The sequence below is a fragment of the Lissotriton helveticus genome, chromosome 6, assembly GCF_964261635.1.
Source record: "Lissotriton helveticus chromosome 6, aLisHel1.1, whole genome shotgun sequence".
In the NCBI taxonomy this organism is placed as follows: domain Eukaryota; kingdom Metazoa; phylum Chordata; class Amphibia; order Caudata; family Salamandridae; genus Lissotriton; species Lissotriton helveticus.
In genome coordinates this window covers 939,709,636-939,725,575 of record NC_136067.1, presented here as the reverse complement: position 1 = coordinate 939,725,575, position 15,940 = coordinate 939,709,636, and the positions used below count along the sequence as shown (strand labels likewise).

At 46.1% G+C, this 15,940-nt stretch overlaps 1 protein-coding gene across 5 annotated transcripts in view; it reads right to left on the bottom strand.

Moving 5' to 3' along the window:
- The window catches only part of CEP170 (centrosomal protein 170), a 548,658-nt gene that overhangs the window by 375,003 nt on the left and 157,715 nt on the right, over window positions 1-15,940 (bottom strand). For all 5 annotated transcript variants that reach the window (XM_078648584.1, XM_078648586.1, XM_078648587.1 and 2 more), the window contains exon 3: window positions 15,500-15,589. In XM_078648584.1, the coding sequence (XP_078504710.1) occupies window positions 15,500-15,589 (90 nt within the window). The remainder of the gene's footprint in view (window positions 1-15,499; window positions 15,590-15,940) is intronic.

Genomic DNA, 15,940 nt, shown 5'->3' with positions numbered 1-15,940 from the left:
GATAAAATAGCACACACGTGATCGGGGTCTGAAAAAAGGTAGTGCGTACCACTAAATAATCCACTGCAGGTATGAGGGGGAAGGAAGTACCTGAAAGTGAAGGTTATTACGAGCTATCAAGGCAACTCCACCCCGTCTTCCCCTCGGGTCGATCTGCTCGGATGATAAAGTAGGAGGGGGGAAGCGCTGCCAAGATGCTAGGGAGAGAATCAGTGCGGAGCCATGTTTCTGTTAAAAATAGAAGGTGGGGATTATGTGACTCCAAAAGGTTAAACAGTACAAGCTGATGCTTGACAGCTGACCTTGTATTAAAAAAAAATACTAAAGTGGAAGGTGTAAGATTAGTTGAGCAAGTATTTGTAAGGGAGGCGGGTAAAGAAGGGGTAGGGGAAGGGAGAGTAACAGAAACAGAACAAGGCGAAATTTCCCGAGCCAAACCGAGTTCAAGGACCCGTGAGAGGGCGGCTGGGTAAAGAGGCCAGGAGGCCTGGTAAGAGCAAAGTTGGGCAGCGGAATAAGAAATAAAATGGGCATAATGCATGGCCCCTGCCCCCGGCCGGCCACGGACGGGTGCAGACGGGCTTGCCTTTGGCGCGCCACCGGCGCACCCGCTGTGCGCGTGCGCATGAAGGGGGGCTTATGAGGTCAGAGGCGCCGAAAAACTAAAGCGCTGACCTGGGAGAAAACTCCCAAGATGGCGCCCAGCAACCCAGTCAGCCCACCGATCAATCGGCACAAGCCGTGTCGGTCCGGGCTAGGGGAGTGGGGGCCAGACAGATACACAGGTAAAAATGTACAACAGTTAAAAATTAAGTGCAGCTCAGAATAAGCACCGCACCCAACACACACGCAACTGGCCTAGAACCCTCTGCCACCGGGTTCGCAGCTTCCGCTGCGCGTGCGCATGAGGGGGGGCTTATGAGGTCAGAGGCGCCGAAAAACTAAAGCGCTGACCTGGGAGAAAACTCCCAAGATGGCGCCCAGCAACCCCGTCAGCCCACCGATCAATCGGCACAAGCCGTGTCAGTCCGGGGCTAGGGGAGTGGGGGCCAGACAGATACACAGGTAAAAATGTAAAACAGTTAAAAATTAAGTGCAGCTCAGAATAAGCACCGCGCCCAACACACACGCAACTGGCCTAGAACCCTCTACCACCGGGTTCGCAGCTTCCCGAAGGAAGCCGGCCCTCCAGCTGACGCACTGATCGAGAGGCTGCATTTCTCTCAGCGAGAATCCAGCTCCAGTGTTTCCATGCTCCCCTTGCTGGGTGTTGGGAAATTGAGTCCCGAGACTGAGATACCATACCTCCTTCATTTTAAACTAAAGGTATGGAGCTGATTAGATCCTAGAGAAACCTTGAATAGATTCTTGGCAAAGAAAAACTAAACCTATGCTACAACACACTTATTCCTTCCTGCGTATTAGACTTAGGTTAGGTACATTGGGGTAGGCGTATTTTAGAAGCACCAGTTGAGTACTTTTAGCCATTGTTATGTATGTATGTATGTAGAAATGGTTTAGAAACCAAACAATGCTCTTACAGTATTATTTTATAATATTGTTCTCGCTGTATGCATTATACTTTGCAGTCTGCATTACAATTGTAGCAGTTCACTTTACTTGTATGAGAAAGAAGACTGTTCAATAAAACCTTTTATTGAAAACGCCAGTCTCTCTATTTCTCTGCTCCTCTGTAGAAACGAAGCATGCACGAGTGACTCAGTGAAATACTTATCTATTGTTTCCGCGACTCTAGAGATATATTTCTTATTCTTGGAAAACAAAGTTGTCATGTTTATGCGGTTGTCAGAAACCTATCCCTTCTGGTGAATTCGAGAAAGTTACTAGTGACCTCTGAGCTAGCTGGCATACACTATTAAGTTTAATATATTCGATAGAGACCTAGTCAACCTCCGTCCTACGTCTAATCTATAGGATATATTATTCCAATGCGTAGGGCCTATTGGGAATATAGGAACTACACTAAACAACCTCCTAGATGATGTAATGGAAACTAAAAAATATACTTTCTAACACAAACCTTTTAGTTTTGACTACTGCAGGGGTTTGACAGAGAGTCCTATTAATCTGGATTACACAGTTAAATCCAAACGTGGGCGCAAGCAATCAATTTGGCAAGGCTAAATTACCTACTAGAATTAAATACTATATCATAGTGGTGCATAAAACGTGCTGGGATTTGAGTAAATAAAAGGAGTGTAAAATGGTTTCTTCATAGAACTCTCCAAAATCACCAAAGGCGCTCAGTTCAGTGATGGCAAGCTGCAGTTCAGGATAACAACTTTGATTGATATGTAAATCTGACCTGAGCAGAAGCCTCACATACAGGTCCTGGGACATAAAGAGATGATTTTTTTAAAACTATATTCATCAGTTGTGAAGAAATAATTGGGGGAGAGGAGACGGCCTAACGGCTAGTGCGGTTGATCTCGAATCTGGGGAACCGGGTTCGAGTCTCGGCAATGACGCTGAACAACCTGTAATTCTGGGCAAATCACATAATCCCCCCCGTGCCTAAGAAAAATGAATGTGTCCTCATGTAACGTAACTGGTGCTATGTAAAGCGTTCTGATACCCGATACCGGTAAAGTTTGCGCTATATAAAACTCCGTTAAAAAAAATCCAAACAAGCTACATAGTTTGAAACAGTAAAAGACATTCCTCGTATCAACGTTCCCAAAAAACGGGGGAGGAAAATGGAAAAATGGACCCTATCAAAAGAGAACAGAGTCAGAAGAACAGAAGACTAGTAATACAGACACTAAGGGACAACAAACAATACAATTGCTTTATGTAGTACATACCATAATAAAGTAACCATGTGTAATAGGAAGGGGGGGTGGGATATAAGTTTTTGCCAGATATCCCGTGGCCTGGACTTAAAGAGATGATTTAATACCAACAAATACATGGTCTGACAGAAGCAATTAATTTAGTGTTTGATCTGTGTTGCGTCAGCACCATGGTCACCTTGCAAAGGAGAGACGTTAAAGGAAAAGTAGTAACAAATATAACTGACCATTAAATGAAAAGAATACTGAGCTAGGCTCTGGAATTCTAGAAAAAAGTCTCTGTATACATAATTTCTTTGCTGGGGCAACCAAGTTAATATCTGCTATCCTTCAAATGTCGGAAACATCTTATAGTAATTGATGTTCCGAATCCAGTCGTGTTCTTCTAAGAGATTTCCTCTTAGTTTGCCTCTATTTGTGCTCTGAAAGGCTCACCTGTACTGAGTTGGATGATGCCACTGCAGAGAGTAATGATTTGTCATCTCCTCAGGTTTACAGATTTACAAATGATGCTAAGAGATTGCTGACATGGAGTAGTTTCTTACCTGTAACTCCAGTTCTGTAGTAGGGGTATCTCTGTTATAGTCATAATCTAGTGAATAGTCCCGCTAATGTGCGAGGACCCCGGAGCAATCAAAAATAATCTCTTAAGCTGTCTTCTTTGCAGTAGTGCATAGACACTTAAGAGAAAATTAAAGACAGATCATGCAGCCTATACATGCAAGGCTACACTGTCCAGTAATTCAACTAGAAATGCAAAGGATATTCCACCAAAATCACATTTAAACCTGTCTGCCAGGTTTCACCATGGAAAACACTTCCCCCCCCCCCCCTTCACCAAATCCTTGGAATGATAGAGAGGAAGGACAGGACAGACAAGCCCCCATAGTCTGCCATTATGATGTTCCGAATCCAGTCGTGTTCTTCGAAGAGATTTCCGATTAGTTTGCCTCTTTTGTGCTCTGAAAGGCTCACCTGTACTGAGTTGGATGATGCCACTGCAGAGAGTAATGATTTGTCATCTCCTCAGGTTTACAGATTAACAAATGATGCTAAGAGATTGGTGACATGGAGTAGTTTCTTACCTGTAACTCCAGTTCTGTAGTAGGGGTATCTCTGTCATAGTCATAATCTAGTGAATAGTCCCGCTCATGTGCGGGGACCCCGGAGCAATCAAAAATAATCTCTTAAACTGTCTTCTTTGCAGTAGTCCATAGACACTTAAGAGAAAATTAAAGACAGATAATGCAGCCTATACATGCAAGGCTACACTGTCCAGTACTTCAACTAGAAATGCAAAGGATATTCCACCAAAATCACATTTAAACCGGTCTGCCAGGTTTCACCATGGAAAACACTTCCCCCCCTTCACCAAATCCTTGGAATGATAGAGAGGAAGGACAGGACAGACAAGCCCCCATAGGCTGCCATTATGTGGCTTAAAAAAGGAATACCGTGCCTTTAAGGAAACTTTCCAGAACTCTCCTGGTATCCAAGAATGCACAGCAACTCCCTCCACTTTCAGTTCTTTTGGAGGTGTAGACAGCTAGACCTGTAGCGTTCATCATTTTATCCTTTTCTCCACCGGGGAGGAGGGCGGGCGCTTACGACTATAACAGAGATACCCCTACTACAGAACTGGAGTTACAGGTGAGAAACAACTCCTTCTGTAGTAGGGGATCTCTGTGTATAGTCATAATCTAGTGAATAGAATGGCAAGCCCATCAAAAAAACAACCTGGCGGTGGAGAAAAATAAGGCAACACCACTACTGTGCAAACAGATTTCTCAATGAAGCCTGCCCAACCTGAGCATCTGCCCTGGCATCAGAGTCCAGACAGTAATGCCTAGCAAAGGTATGGACCGACTTCCAAGTGGCAGCCTTGCAGATCTCTGCAATGGGAACGTTGCGAAGCAAAGCTGTTGTAGCCGCTTTGCCCCTGGTGGAATAAGCCTTAGGCTTACCCCCTACGGTCTTATTCGCTTTCTGATAACAAAGCTGGATACAAGATACAATCCACCTAGAGATGGACTGTTTCGAAGTAGCCAGACCAGTCCTAACCGACCCATAGTTGACAAACAATTGGTCGGATCTGCGAATGTCTTTGGTTTTATCCAGATAGAATTTCAGCACCCTTCTGACATCCAGGGAATGAAGAGACCTTTCCGCTGGAGTGGAAGGATTCTGGAAAAAAGTTGGTAAAGTGATAACCTGATTAACATGAAACTCAGAAATCACCTTGGGAAGGAACTTAGGGTGAGTATGCATAACAACCTTAGCAGCATGAAATACAGTATAAGGTTCCTGGCAACACAATGCCTGAATCTCACTCACCCTGTGGGCCGATGTAATGGCCACGAGGAACGCCGCCTTCCAAGACAGGTGCTGCAGTGAAGCCTTGTGAATAGGCTCGAAAGGTTCCTTCATCAGCCTGGACAGCACCACATTCAGTTCCCATGCAGGCGAAGAAAGCCGAACAGGAGGGAACACCTTCTTCAACCCTTCCAAAAAATCCTTAATCACAGGAATCTGGAAGAAGGATGTCTGCGAAGGGCTTTTTCTGTAAGCTGTCAATGCAGCCAGATTAACTTTAATGGAATGGAAATTAAGTCCAGACTGAGCTAAATGCAGAAGGTATGGAAGGATGACATCTTCCTTCCAGGTCGTCGGATCATAATTCTTAGACATGCACCAGATGCAGAATCTCTTCCATTTGTAAGCATAAGAGGTCCTAGTAGATGGCCTCTTAGCCTCCTTCAATATGTCCATGCATTCCTCAGGAAGATTCAGGTGGCCATATTGCACTATCTCAGGAGCCATGCTGCCAAACTCAACGACGAGAGGTTGGGGTGCACCATCTGCCCCCGAACTTCGTGAGAAGGTCCAGCCGACACGGCAGCCGCCGATGAGGTAGGATCGACCGATGAAGCAGGTCCGTGAACCACCACTGCTTGGGCGATTCCGGAGCAATGAGGATCATCCTCGCCCGGGATTGGGCCAGCTTGATGAGCACCGCCGGAATCAGGGGAATGGGTGGAAAAGTGTACAGAAAGCTGTTCGACCTGCTGATCCATAACACGTTCCCCAGAGTCCCAGGCTGATAATACCTCGAGGCGAAGTCGTGGCATTTGCTGTTTTCGGCGGTGGAGAACATATCCACGTCTGGAGTGCTCCACATGGCGAAGACGTCGCAGAGCACCTCGTCGTTTATGACCCACTTGTGCTTTTCCTGAAGCAGTCTGCTAAGGGCGTCTGCCTGAACATTCTGCACACCTGGCAGATGAGCCGCCGTTATCAGCCAGTGGACATATTTATGTGCAACCCCAGCTGATTCAGCAGGACAGCCGTCCTGTTGAAGTGCAGTTGTGCTTCCTGGAAGTTGGAGGCCTTGATCAACCAGTCGTCCAGGTACGGGTAGACAAACACCTTGTTCTTTCTCTGGTGCGCTGCCACCACAGCCATGCACTTCGAAAACGTCCTGGGTGCAGACTTCAGTCCAAACGGTAGTACGGTGTACTGATACGGTGTAGCATGGTTACAACGAATTTTTTACAACGCACTACCATTACATCGCAACTTTTACCACGCAAACCATTACAACGCAATGCGCTGGGGGGCGCTCTAGGATAGGGAATGTATTTAATATACTATCCAACACTTTCCCTGCTATCCACGGGAACTGGAGTTGGAATAGTAAATTAAATAATTCACTATCCAGCGCCTAAAAGCATTATGCGTTGTAATGGACTGCGTGGTAAAAACCGCGTTGTAAAGGCATGCGTGGTAAAAGCATGCGTTGTAGTGACACCAATCCACTGATAGTGATTGGTGCCGACGAGGAACCGCAGGAACTTCCGGTGTTTCCGTGCAAAGGGCACGTGTTAGTACGCATCTTGCAGATCTATCGCGCAAAGCCAGTCTCCCCTTTGCAGCTGAGGGTAAATCTGGTGCAAAGACAGCATGCAAAACTTTTCCCTGCGAATCCACTTGTTTGCTTGTCGCAAATCCAGAATAGGCCTGAACTCGTTCTTGTCTTTCTTCCTTACCAGGAAGAAGCGAGAGTACAGGCCCTTTCCCCTTCTATCGCCCTTTTTCTTAACAGGGTGTTGGCCTCCGCCTGGAGTTCGCTTAGCTGGAACTGCGAGGCAACCGGGGGAATTGCTGGAGGTGGACTGGTGAACCAAAGACTGTATCCATTGCAAACAATATTCAGCACCCACTTGTCTTGAGTAATGTTTCTCCACTCTGCCAGGTAATGTTGGATGCTTCCCCCCACCGGAGCGGGTAACGGATGAGGGGGAAGAAGCACCTCAGGGCCTAGACCCAGCCAGGCCTTTGGTCGCGGATGAAGACTGCTGACCACCGCGGCCCCTCTGGCGCTTTTGGAACTGGCGTCATTGGAACTGTTGCTGCTGCTGCTGTTGTTGCTGCCAGCCTGTCGACCTTGCCCTCTACCTTGCGCCCCATACCGTCTCTGGAACAAGCGGAAGGTTTTCTTCTGTTCCTTCGGCTTCTCCAACCCGACAGCCGTCAAGGTCTCAGCCTCCGTCTTCATGCAGGCCATCTCCTCGTCCGCATATTTCCCAAAAAGGGTCTAGCCAGAGAAGAGTAAATTGGCAATCCTCTGCTGCACCTCGGGTTTCAATGACGTCAGCCGCAGCCAGGCGTGGCGCCTCAGGTTGACCCCATGACAGTACCCGTGGGCTGCCAGGAGGGAGGAATCCGCAGCAGCACCGATCACTTGGTTGGAAACCATGAGTCCTTCATTCATGATCTCCTGGAAATCCTCCCTGTTATCCAAGGGAAGGAGTTCCACGAACCATGTGATGGACTCCCATAGGGACCGATCATAACGTCCCAGCAAGGCTGAGGCACTAGCGACCTTCATAAACGTGGCGGCCATCCCGAAGACCTTCCTGCAAGCCGAATCCATCCAGCGGCTCTCCTTGTCAGGAGGCACTGTCGATGATGGAGTGGTGGCGTGTTGTTTCCTCGCTGCCGTCACAATCACTGAGTCCGGCGCAGGGTCCAGGCGCAAAAACGCTGGGTCCGAGTCGGGGGCCCGATACTTCTTTTGTAGCCTTGAGGGCGCTGACTTCGTAACCGCAGGGTTGAGGAAGAGCTCCATGGCGGGTTCCACCAACCTGGCACCAACGGCAACAATGGGCGAGACAACTGCTTCTTGTGCAGTGTTTCGAAGATGAAGGACGTCAGGGGCGTGGGCACCGTGAGTGTGATGGCCAACTTGGCCGCTCCTATCAGTAAAACCTCCTGGAAGGAGATAATGTCGTTGATCGGGGACACCCTTGTCCGAGGGGAGTCCGCCAGGGTCGGCGAGTAGTCCCTGGCACTGGACAAATCCGTGTGGCGGGATCTAGACCTGTCCCTCCCACGGCACCGTCTGGACCCCGTGGACGAGCGATGGCGACTCCTGGACCTATCTCTCCGTCTCGAGCGAGACCTCGACCTCCGTGGGCTTGGGCGTTTCGCTGGCCGGAGAGGAGGGCGCTTTGGAGGCCGAACCAGGAGCCTAGGTTGCGAAGCCCCGTAGGCGGCGTCGGCAAATGAGGCAATGAGGCCAACCTTGGCGGAGCTGGTGGAGGAGGACGGTGAGGAGGCACTGGAGGTGGCGGAGTAGGAGGTGGATGGAGGAGTCGGGTTCCGCGGAGGAGGATCCACGGGCAAAGGAGGAGGTGTAGGCGACCTTGGTTTAGCGGGTGAATAAACCTGAGAGTACTCCGAGCCTGGAGACTGTCCCACTCTCCTCTTCTTCTTCTGACCAGAGGGGGGCGATCTTGAGGCCCTACCCCTCGTAGAAGAGGGACGGCGCCGTCGCGACCGTGTACTTGCTTACACCGAGGACTCCGTCCTGGTCCTAGAGCGTCTAGGCTTCCTCCTTGACGCTGAGCGTCCCCTCGACGTCGACGAGCGTCTCCTTGACGACGACGAACGTCTTCTGGACGTCGAATGTCGTCTCGGCGGCGACGAGCGTCTGCTCGGCGTCGATGGTCGTCGCCTCGGCGGTCGGTGCCTTGACGGCAAACGTCTCCTCAACGATGGCGAACTTCTCGGCGTCGACGACCTTCGTCTCGACGCTGATCTTCGTTTCGACGTCGCTGACTTCCGTGTCGACGTCGACTGTGACCGGCGGTGTCGCCTCGACGGCGAGCACCGGCGTCTTGGTCTCTCTCGACGTCGATGATGGCTCGACGACGAATCAGTCCTCGACGTCGACCTCGTCGGAGGTCTCGACGTCAGTCCCCTCGACATCGAACGTCGACGGCGCTTCGACCCAGAGCCCTGGGGAGACGGGGAACAGACTGTGGTCATTCCTTTTGACGCCGACATCGAGGCTATCGACATCGACGGAGACCGGTGGCATTTTCTGGCCTTTTCTTTACTGGGGAGCCCCCCAGAGGCCGGCGTACGGGCCGAGGAAGGAGCCACTTCATGCCCAGACCCACCTTGTCCTTGCTGCCTTCTCTGTTCCACACCTTGGAGCCTGGTCTTCTCCCTGTCCTTCAGGGTCCTTTTAGGGAACTGCAGACAGATATCACACTCCTCAGGAACATGAGATTCAGGCAGGCACAGGATGCAAACCCTGTGAGGATCCGATTTAGCCTTTTTCCTGGAGCACTCAGGACATTTATCAAATAAGTCAGGCATATTTGATAAAAGAGCACTCCAAAACACCAGAGAAACTCCAACAAAGATGAGAAGAGGCAAAACACGTCGAGTGAACACACTCTGAACACTTTAAAAGTGCATAATTAGTAAAAAAAATACCAAAAAAGGGAGAGCTCAATGCTCCAGGGTCCTGCTAGCAGGAGCCGGAAAAAAGAACTGAAAGTGGAGGGAGTTGCTGTGCATTCTGGGATACCAGGAGAGTTCTGGAAAGTTTCCTTAAAGGCACGGTATTCCTTTTTTAAGCCACATAATGGCAGCCTATGGGGGCTTGTCTGTGCTGTCCTTCCACTCTATCATTCCAAGGATTTGGTGAAGGGGGGGGAAGTGTTTTCCATGGTGAAACCTGGCAGACAGGTTTAAATGTGATATTGGTGGAATATCTTTTGCATTTCTAGTTGAAGTACTGGACAGTGTAGCCTTGCATGTATAGGCTGCATTATCTGTCTTTAATTTTCTCTTAAGTGTCTATGCACTACTGCAAAGAAGACAGCTTAAGAGATTATTTTTGATTGCTCCGGGGTCCGCGCACATGAGCGGGACTATTCACTAGATTATGACTATACACAGAGATCCCCTACTACAGAACTAGTGGTAGGCCTTCTGCGCATTCTCTCGAGATAGCAATTCAGAACTAGGTAAACAGCTCTCAGCTATAACATGTTTATGGGGTATGATTGTTCCTTCGTCAGTCAACTTTCATGATCTCTCAAGTGATCACCTTAACCTCGACTAGATGAAATCATTCGATTTACTAGAGGAAGGAATGCCTAGAAAGGCACCCTTATACTTACTTTTCAAGATAAAGATTGAAGAACCACTAGGAAAAGAGTCACCATGCCATCCAAATTCCCGAGTCTTAGTCCCACTGGTTTTCTGACCATTCTTGCAGAGGCTTCATAAAAAGCACGACAATCTGGACTTTGAAAATGCAAAGTGCATTGGAGCCCAGAAGAGTTATTCTGGCCACCAGATGGCAAGTTTAAGACAATTGAGTAGTACAGAAAAGTATTTCTTTCAAGGTTATACTTTCATGACTAATGTCCACTACTGTTCCTAAATACTGAATGAATTTGACTGGAGTGCATATAAATTTGTAACTTGAAGTGCTTCTTGTCAATGTTTTGCTACCGGCTGACATAAGCGGGCTTTTACCAACCTGCTTTCTGAGTATGGCAAATAGCTTTTCATTTCATAGGATGTTTGGCAGGTTGGTACTGTTAATATTGTCCAAACTTCTTCAAGCCTAGCAATTTTCTGCATGACCTGAAACAAGTATCTTGTAAGTTTAAGGCAAACACCCAATCCATTTTAAGAGATTGTTGGTAATTGAAGAGTAGCACAAGCTGTCTAAACCTTTCTTTCTGGTCAAAGTATTTGTAATCACTAATTCCAGCATGCAGGCAAAAGCCCTCCACTTTGAACATTTCTGAACCACTATTAAGTAACAAGAGTGGTACCAAATGTACCAGCTGGTCAAGGAGACACAGCCTCCGGACTATTGCTGGAATATTGACAAGAATGTCAGCTTTTAAAAGATTACTGCTTATATCTACCTGCTTGATGAGCCCCAAAAAATAAATTATAGGCAAGGCGATACCAAGACTGGAGCCAGTCAAAGGACTCACAATTACTACTTTTGAATCAGAGTCTGTTGGTGACTTGTAGTGTCCTGGCAAATGTGAAACAAATTCAGCCAAAGGAATGCTTCGACAATTTAGTGTTTCAACTGAATATATTTCCTAGGTGCAAAAATCTTGCTTTCCCAATTATGGGCACAATTATGTAGTCATTCGGAAAGGCTCCGAATCGGTTACGGTATTGCAGAATCGATTTGGAAGCCTTAGTTCCGACCGAATCGTGGACATTACAAATGACAGATTACGTTGCCCAGAAACCATTCGGGCTGTCCGAATCGGTTCCGAAAGGCATTCAGACAGCCTAAGTCTTTCTGAGATGTTCATATAGCTCTATGGACACCGTCTCCGAACAAGAGATTACAATGACTGATTTGGACAGCCGTTCTGATTCGGTCTGCCCAACACTAAACAGCTGCCGGAATATGTCTTTAGGGGCCATGAGGGATCCGGTTGGGGCCTGTAGGGGTACCCAAGGGAGCCCTCTTCCAAACCATGCACAATGTGGCAGGCACCATGGTGCGCCCGCCACAGCGTGCAAAGTTTTCCCCAACCACCCCTTTTTTCAATGGGAGCCTGTGTTCTCGTTCGGAACACAGGCTTCCATTGAATTCAATGCAAGTCCGACCGAACCATGTTGGGAAGCATCATAATCGGTCAGTCGGACTCGCAGAACCTGATTCGGTCAGACATGATTCCAAGACCGATTGGCTTGGAACATTTTACGAAAGACATCGTAATCGGGCCATATGTGTGAACCTAATATGAAAGGCAAGCCCCACAAACTAGGGCCTGGAATAGCCATAATTTCCATTCAACACCGGAGTGAAAATTAAAAGCCAGCACAATGACAGAAAAAGGCAGCTGAAGAGCAGTCCTCCTTGGTAAAAAGTTGCATCTGATGGACAATAGTTTTGAACATCAGGGTATGTATAAAATAGTTTTGAACATCAGGGTATGTATAAAATAATAAAATAAATTAAATGTCTTTAGTGAACAATACAACTAAAAGAGTCATTCCTCATTTCAAATATCCTTGCTTAAGGCAATAAAACAGGACTAATAAAATACTTGATCAGTGTAAAGTTGAGAATACTAAAGAGACAATGCCTAAATTCCCATATGTGCAGGTATAGGTATTGTTCCCTGCTTTGATATTCCCTTTTGAATGTTTGGTGTCTTTAAGGGCAATGTACTTTTTAGTGCATGAATTTAATTATAATTAGTTTTATTATCTTAATGAGACTATATTCAAATGTAAAATAAGAAATGAGTTACTTACCTGTAACTCCAGCTCTCCAACGTTGGCATCATTTATATATATTCTCATTCTTGAATCGTTCTCAGTAGTCAGGTTGGGAATCGTCGGCATATTAAAATAGCAATATACAGTGATAAAATGGCCATAGAAATGAAGCACACTATTTGTTTAGTAGCACATCCACCTCATTTGAAGGAACTCAAACTTCAGCCAATGAGGTGGAATCCCTGGAATGACAGAACGTAATGCAGGATGAGAGACAAAGAGCTATCCCCTGTCTGAACAGAAGATGGCATCTTTGTAGCTGTCTAACAGACACTAACAGTTGGTCCGATGTGAATATGTCCTATGTCTTCTCTATGTAAACCGGAGGCATCTACACAAAGCCAAAGAATGCAATGATCTCTCTGCTGTTGTAGATGGATTTGGAAAGAAAGATAGGAGAATGACAGTTTGATTTATGTGAAAAGTCAAGAGGAGCCTCTGGTATGAATCTAGGCTTGGTTCTCACAGTTACTTTTTCTTTTTTGAATTCAAAGTTTCCTTGATGGCGAATGCTTGAACCTCTCCCACTCTCCCTACAGATGTCAAAGCCAAGTGAAGAGATGTATTCAATGAGACAAATTTCAAATGTGCCTTATGTATTGGCTTACAAGGGAGTAGCATCAACTGGCTCCGGGCAGTATTAAGTTATCATGAAACCAGAGGATGTTGAAGAGGTGAAAATGGTCTAAAAGGCCTATTCATAAACTGCTACATTATCTGCTGGGAGAACAGAATAGACGAATGTAAGGAAATGCCTCTGTTTGCATGTCCAACCCACATTGTCTGAACTGATGCTGCTGGTTTTTCGTCTCGGAGAGTGCATTGAGCACTGCTGACCAGACCTCAGTGCCAGTGTTCTAACCCAATACAAAGTGTAATGTGAATTGGCTACCGCCAATTGGCAGGGACTGAACCACTTATAAGTCCCTAGCATATGGTATCCAGGACATGTAAGGCAGAGTGTCTACCCAGAGCTTCAGCCCCGATTGTGCTATCCTGTGTCTGACAAACTACAAAATGTATCTCAGCCGGCCACTGCAGACTGGAAGGGAAGTGATAACACTGCTAGTTCGATTTTGTAATTCAAACCAGAGGCAAAGCCCCCACTTCCCTTAACAATATATGTAAGCCTCCCCTGATAAGGGTCTGTCAAGCCCTAAGACAGAGAGCTGTATATTATTAGGTGGGAACGGAGACACGGACAGCGGGAGGGGGGGCGGGGGAAGGCAGGACAGCAGCAAGCACTCACCAGAGGTCGGGGCAAATGACAAAATAAAAGGCTGGGGAAAAAAAAAGTAAACGCCCACCGCCGCATGACGTTTAAAAAGGGGCGGGATGAGTAAAAATCTACGGAACGCCAACGAATCTGCTCCGAGAATTACGGACAGATCTCTCTTCCAATGGCTAGCCTCCATTTATGGAGCTAGCCAATTGTAAGAGACAGGCGGGACAAAGCCCCTTACTGCAAAACCTAAGATTTTGCCTGCGCGAACACTGCTGCGCATTGGACGCCAGGCGAAACCTAAAAAGTGAATGGATGCTTAATATTGAAAAGTAATAAACTGCATATGTTGTTCTGTAGCAAGGGCACCTCAATTGCCCTCCCAGCAGTACTGGGGTTAGGAGAGAGTGTGTATGATGGAAATGGAATTGGCAATCATTATTGCCCTATACCCAAACAACAAGTTCTAAAGAAATACTTTGCTTTCAAGGGAAGAAAGGTACTAATAAAAGATCCCTTTAACTGGAGTCTTAGAGGGTTTAAAAGACCCCAGAAACACATGGAGCTTTCGCCCTCCCAGCAGTACATTCTTGCTGTGAGTAACTTGAACAGGGTACAAGCTAACAAAAAAAGCGAAAGAAAAAGAACAAGCCTAGTAACTAATAAAACATAAAGACTGAATTGACTGAAACAAAAGTATAAATAAACTCCGATACAAATAATTAATAAAGAAATACCTAATAAAAACATAATCAATTTCTTTATTTTATCACGTTTTATCATTTTTACAAGCATGTTATGTTATGGTATTTTCTCCTTTTGTTATCTCCTTACTCCCTCTATCTGTTTTGATGTTGTTTGTTGAAATTTCACCTTGGATTTTAAGGCAAGGGAGGACCAGGGAAGATGCAAATGAAAGAAAGCAGCCCCCCCCCCCAAAGGAGTAGCAAAATGATGCCCCCCCTTTCAGAATGCGATGAGGGGCTCATGAGTCTCTCATATATCACAGATATTTATTGGTCTTGGTGTAAATGGGGAACCCTGAAAGGTTGGGAGCCCCATGTGCCACAGGGGTCTGCGTTATGCCCCTAAGCACCCCTCTCTACACCAGACCTGCTTCACACACTGTTCCACTTCCTTCCCAATCAAATCACCTGCTCCTCTCAACACACTCCACTAACAACCTCACATCACCGTCTCTCCTTAGCACACTCCAAATCCAAACAGTCAAAATGCATTTCTAAATTGCTTTTTACACACTACATACTTACAAAGAGTAATACTTTATGGAGTTGTTTTAAGCAATTGGTTTAGTTCATTTCTTATTTTCGATTGAGTTTTTATTTTTGGAATTGTAAAAGGAGAGAGAAGCTGGAGCTGAAGTTATGGCAACAGTAGAACATTAGAATGTTTCAATCAAAGAAGCTGGCTCGACACCATGGAATAACTCTTGCTAATCGGTATTCACTAAAGCAAAGTTAGAAAGGGTTGGTTATGGGAAACTACAAATTATGAACAATAGTAACCGATTACTCTCTATAACAACTTCTTGGCACTACTGGATAAGCTAAGATGTAGCATAGAACAACAAGACCATGATCTGCAGTAACTGCCCCCCTCACCCACCATACATACACCTGTATTATTACTTTGACATTTTAATAATGCACGTCATTTTATTTTAAAGTATGCACAATTATGTTTTGGGAGTTTCAAATTATTGTAAATGTTTGACATCACCCATTAACTAGAAACTAATGAAAAGAAAGTTAGAGCGCTGAAATTAAGATTACAAGGTCAGAACAAGCAAATCAATTTTGTTGTAGGAGTAACTTACCCCATTCAAGCTGCCCAAGTCCTTCACTAAGTGTTCATCAGTTGAGGTGTCATAGTTGACAACGGCGTGTTGCTTATCCACACTTCGAGACTTTAAAATTCAGAAAAATAAATCTTGGTTAAAAAAAAACTAAAGTGCATGGACAGTAATTAGGAAACAGGTTTTAAACCACATACTAAGTGGTTCTACATCAACTAGCAGCAGATTTCAGGGGATATAAATGTAGAACTCAAAAGTCCCCTGAGTGCAAGTAAACAATTTAAAGATTGATGACTTTCTGTTTCAACAGCTCTATTTATATTAGGAGATTGCACTCCCGGGGCAATTGAAACCAGCAACCTGGAACTGTTGTCATAGTCATGTTCCAAATGAATATAGAAATACCAACACACAGGGGAACTGGGTAGGGTTTGAAAGAAGTTGTCATTGAAAGATGCATTA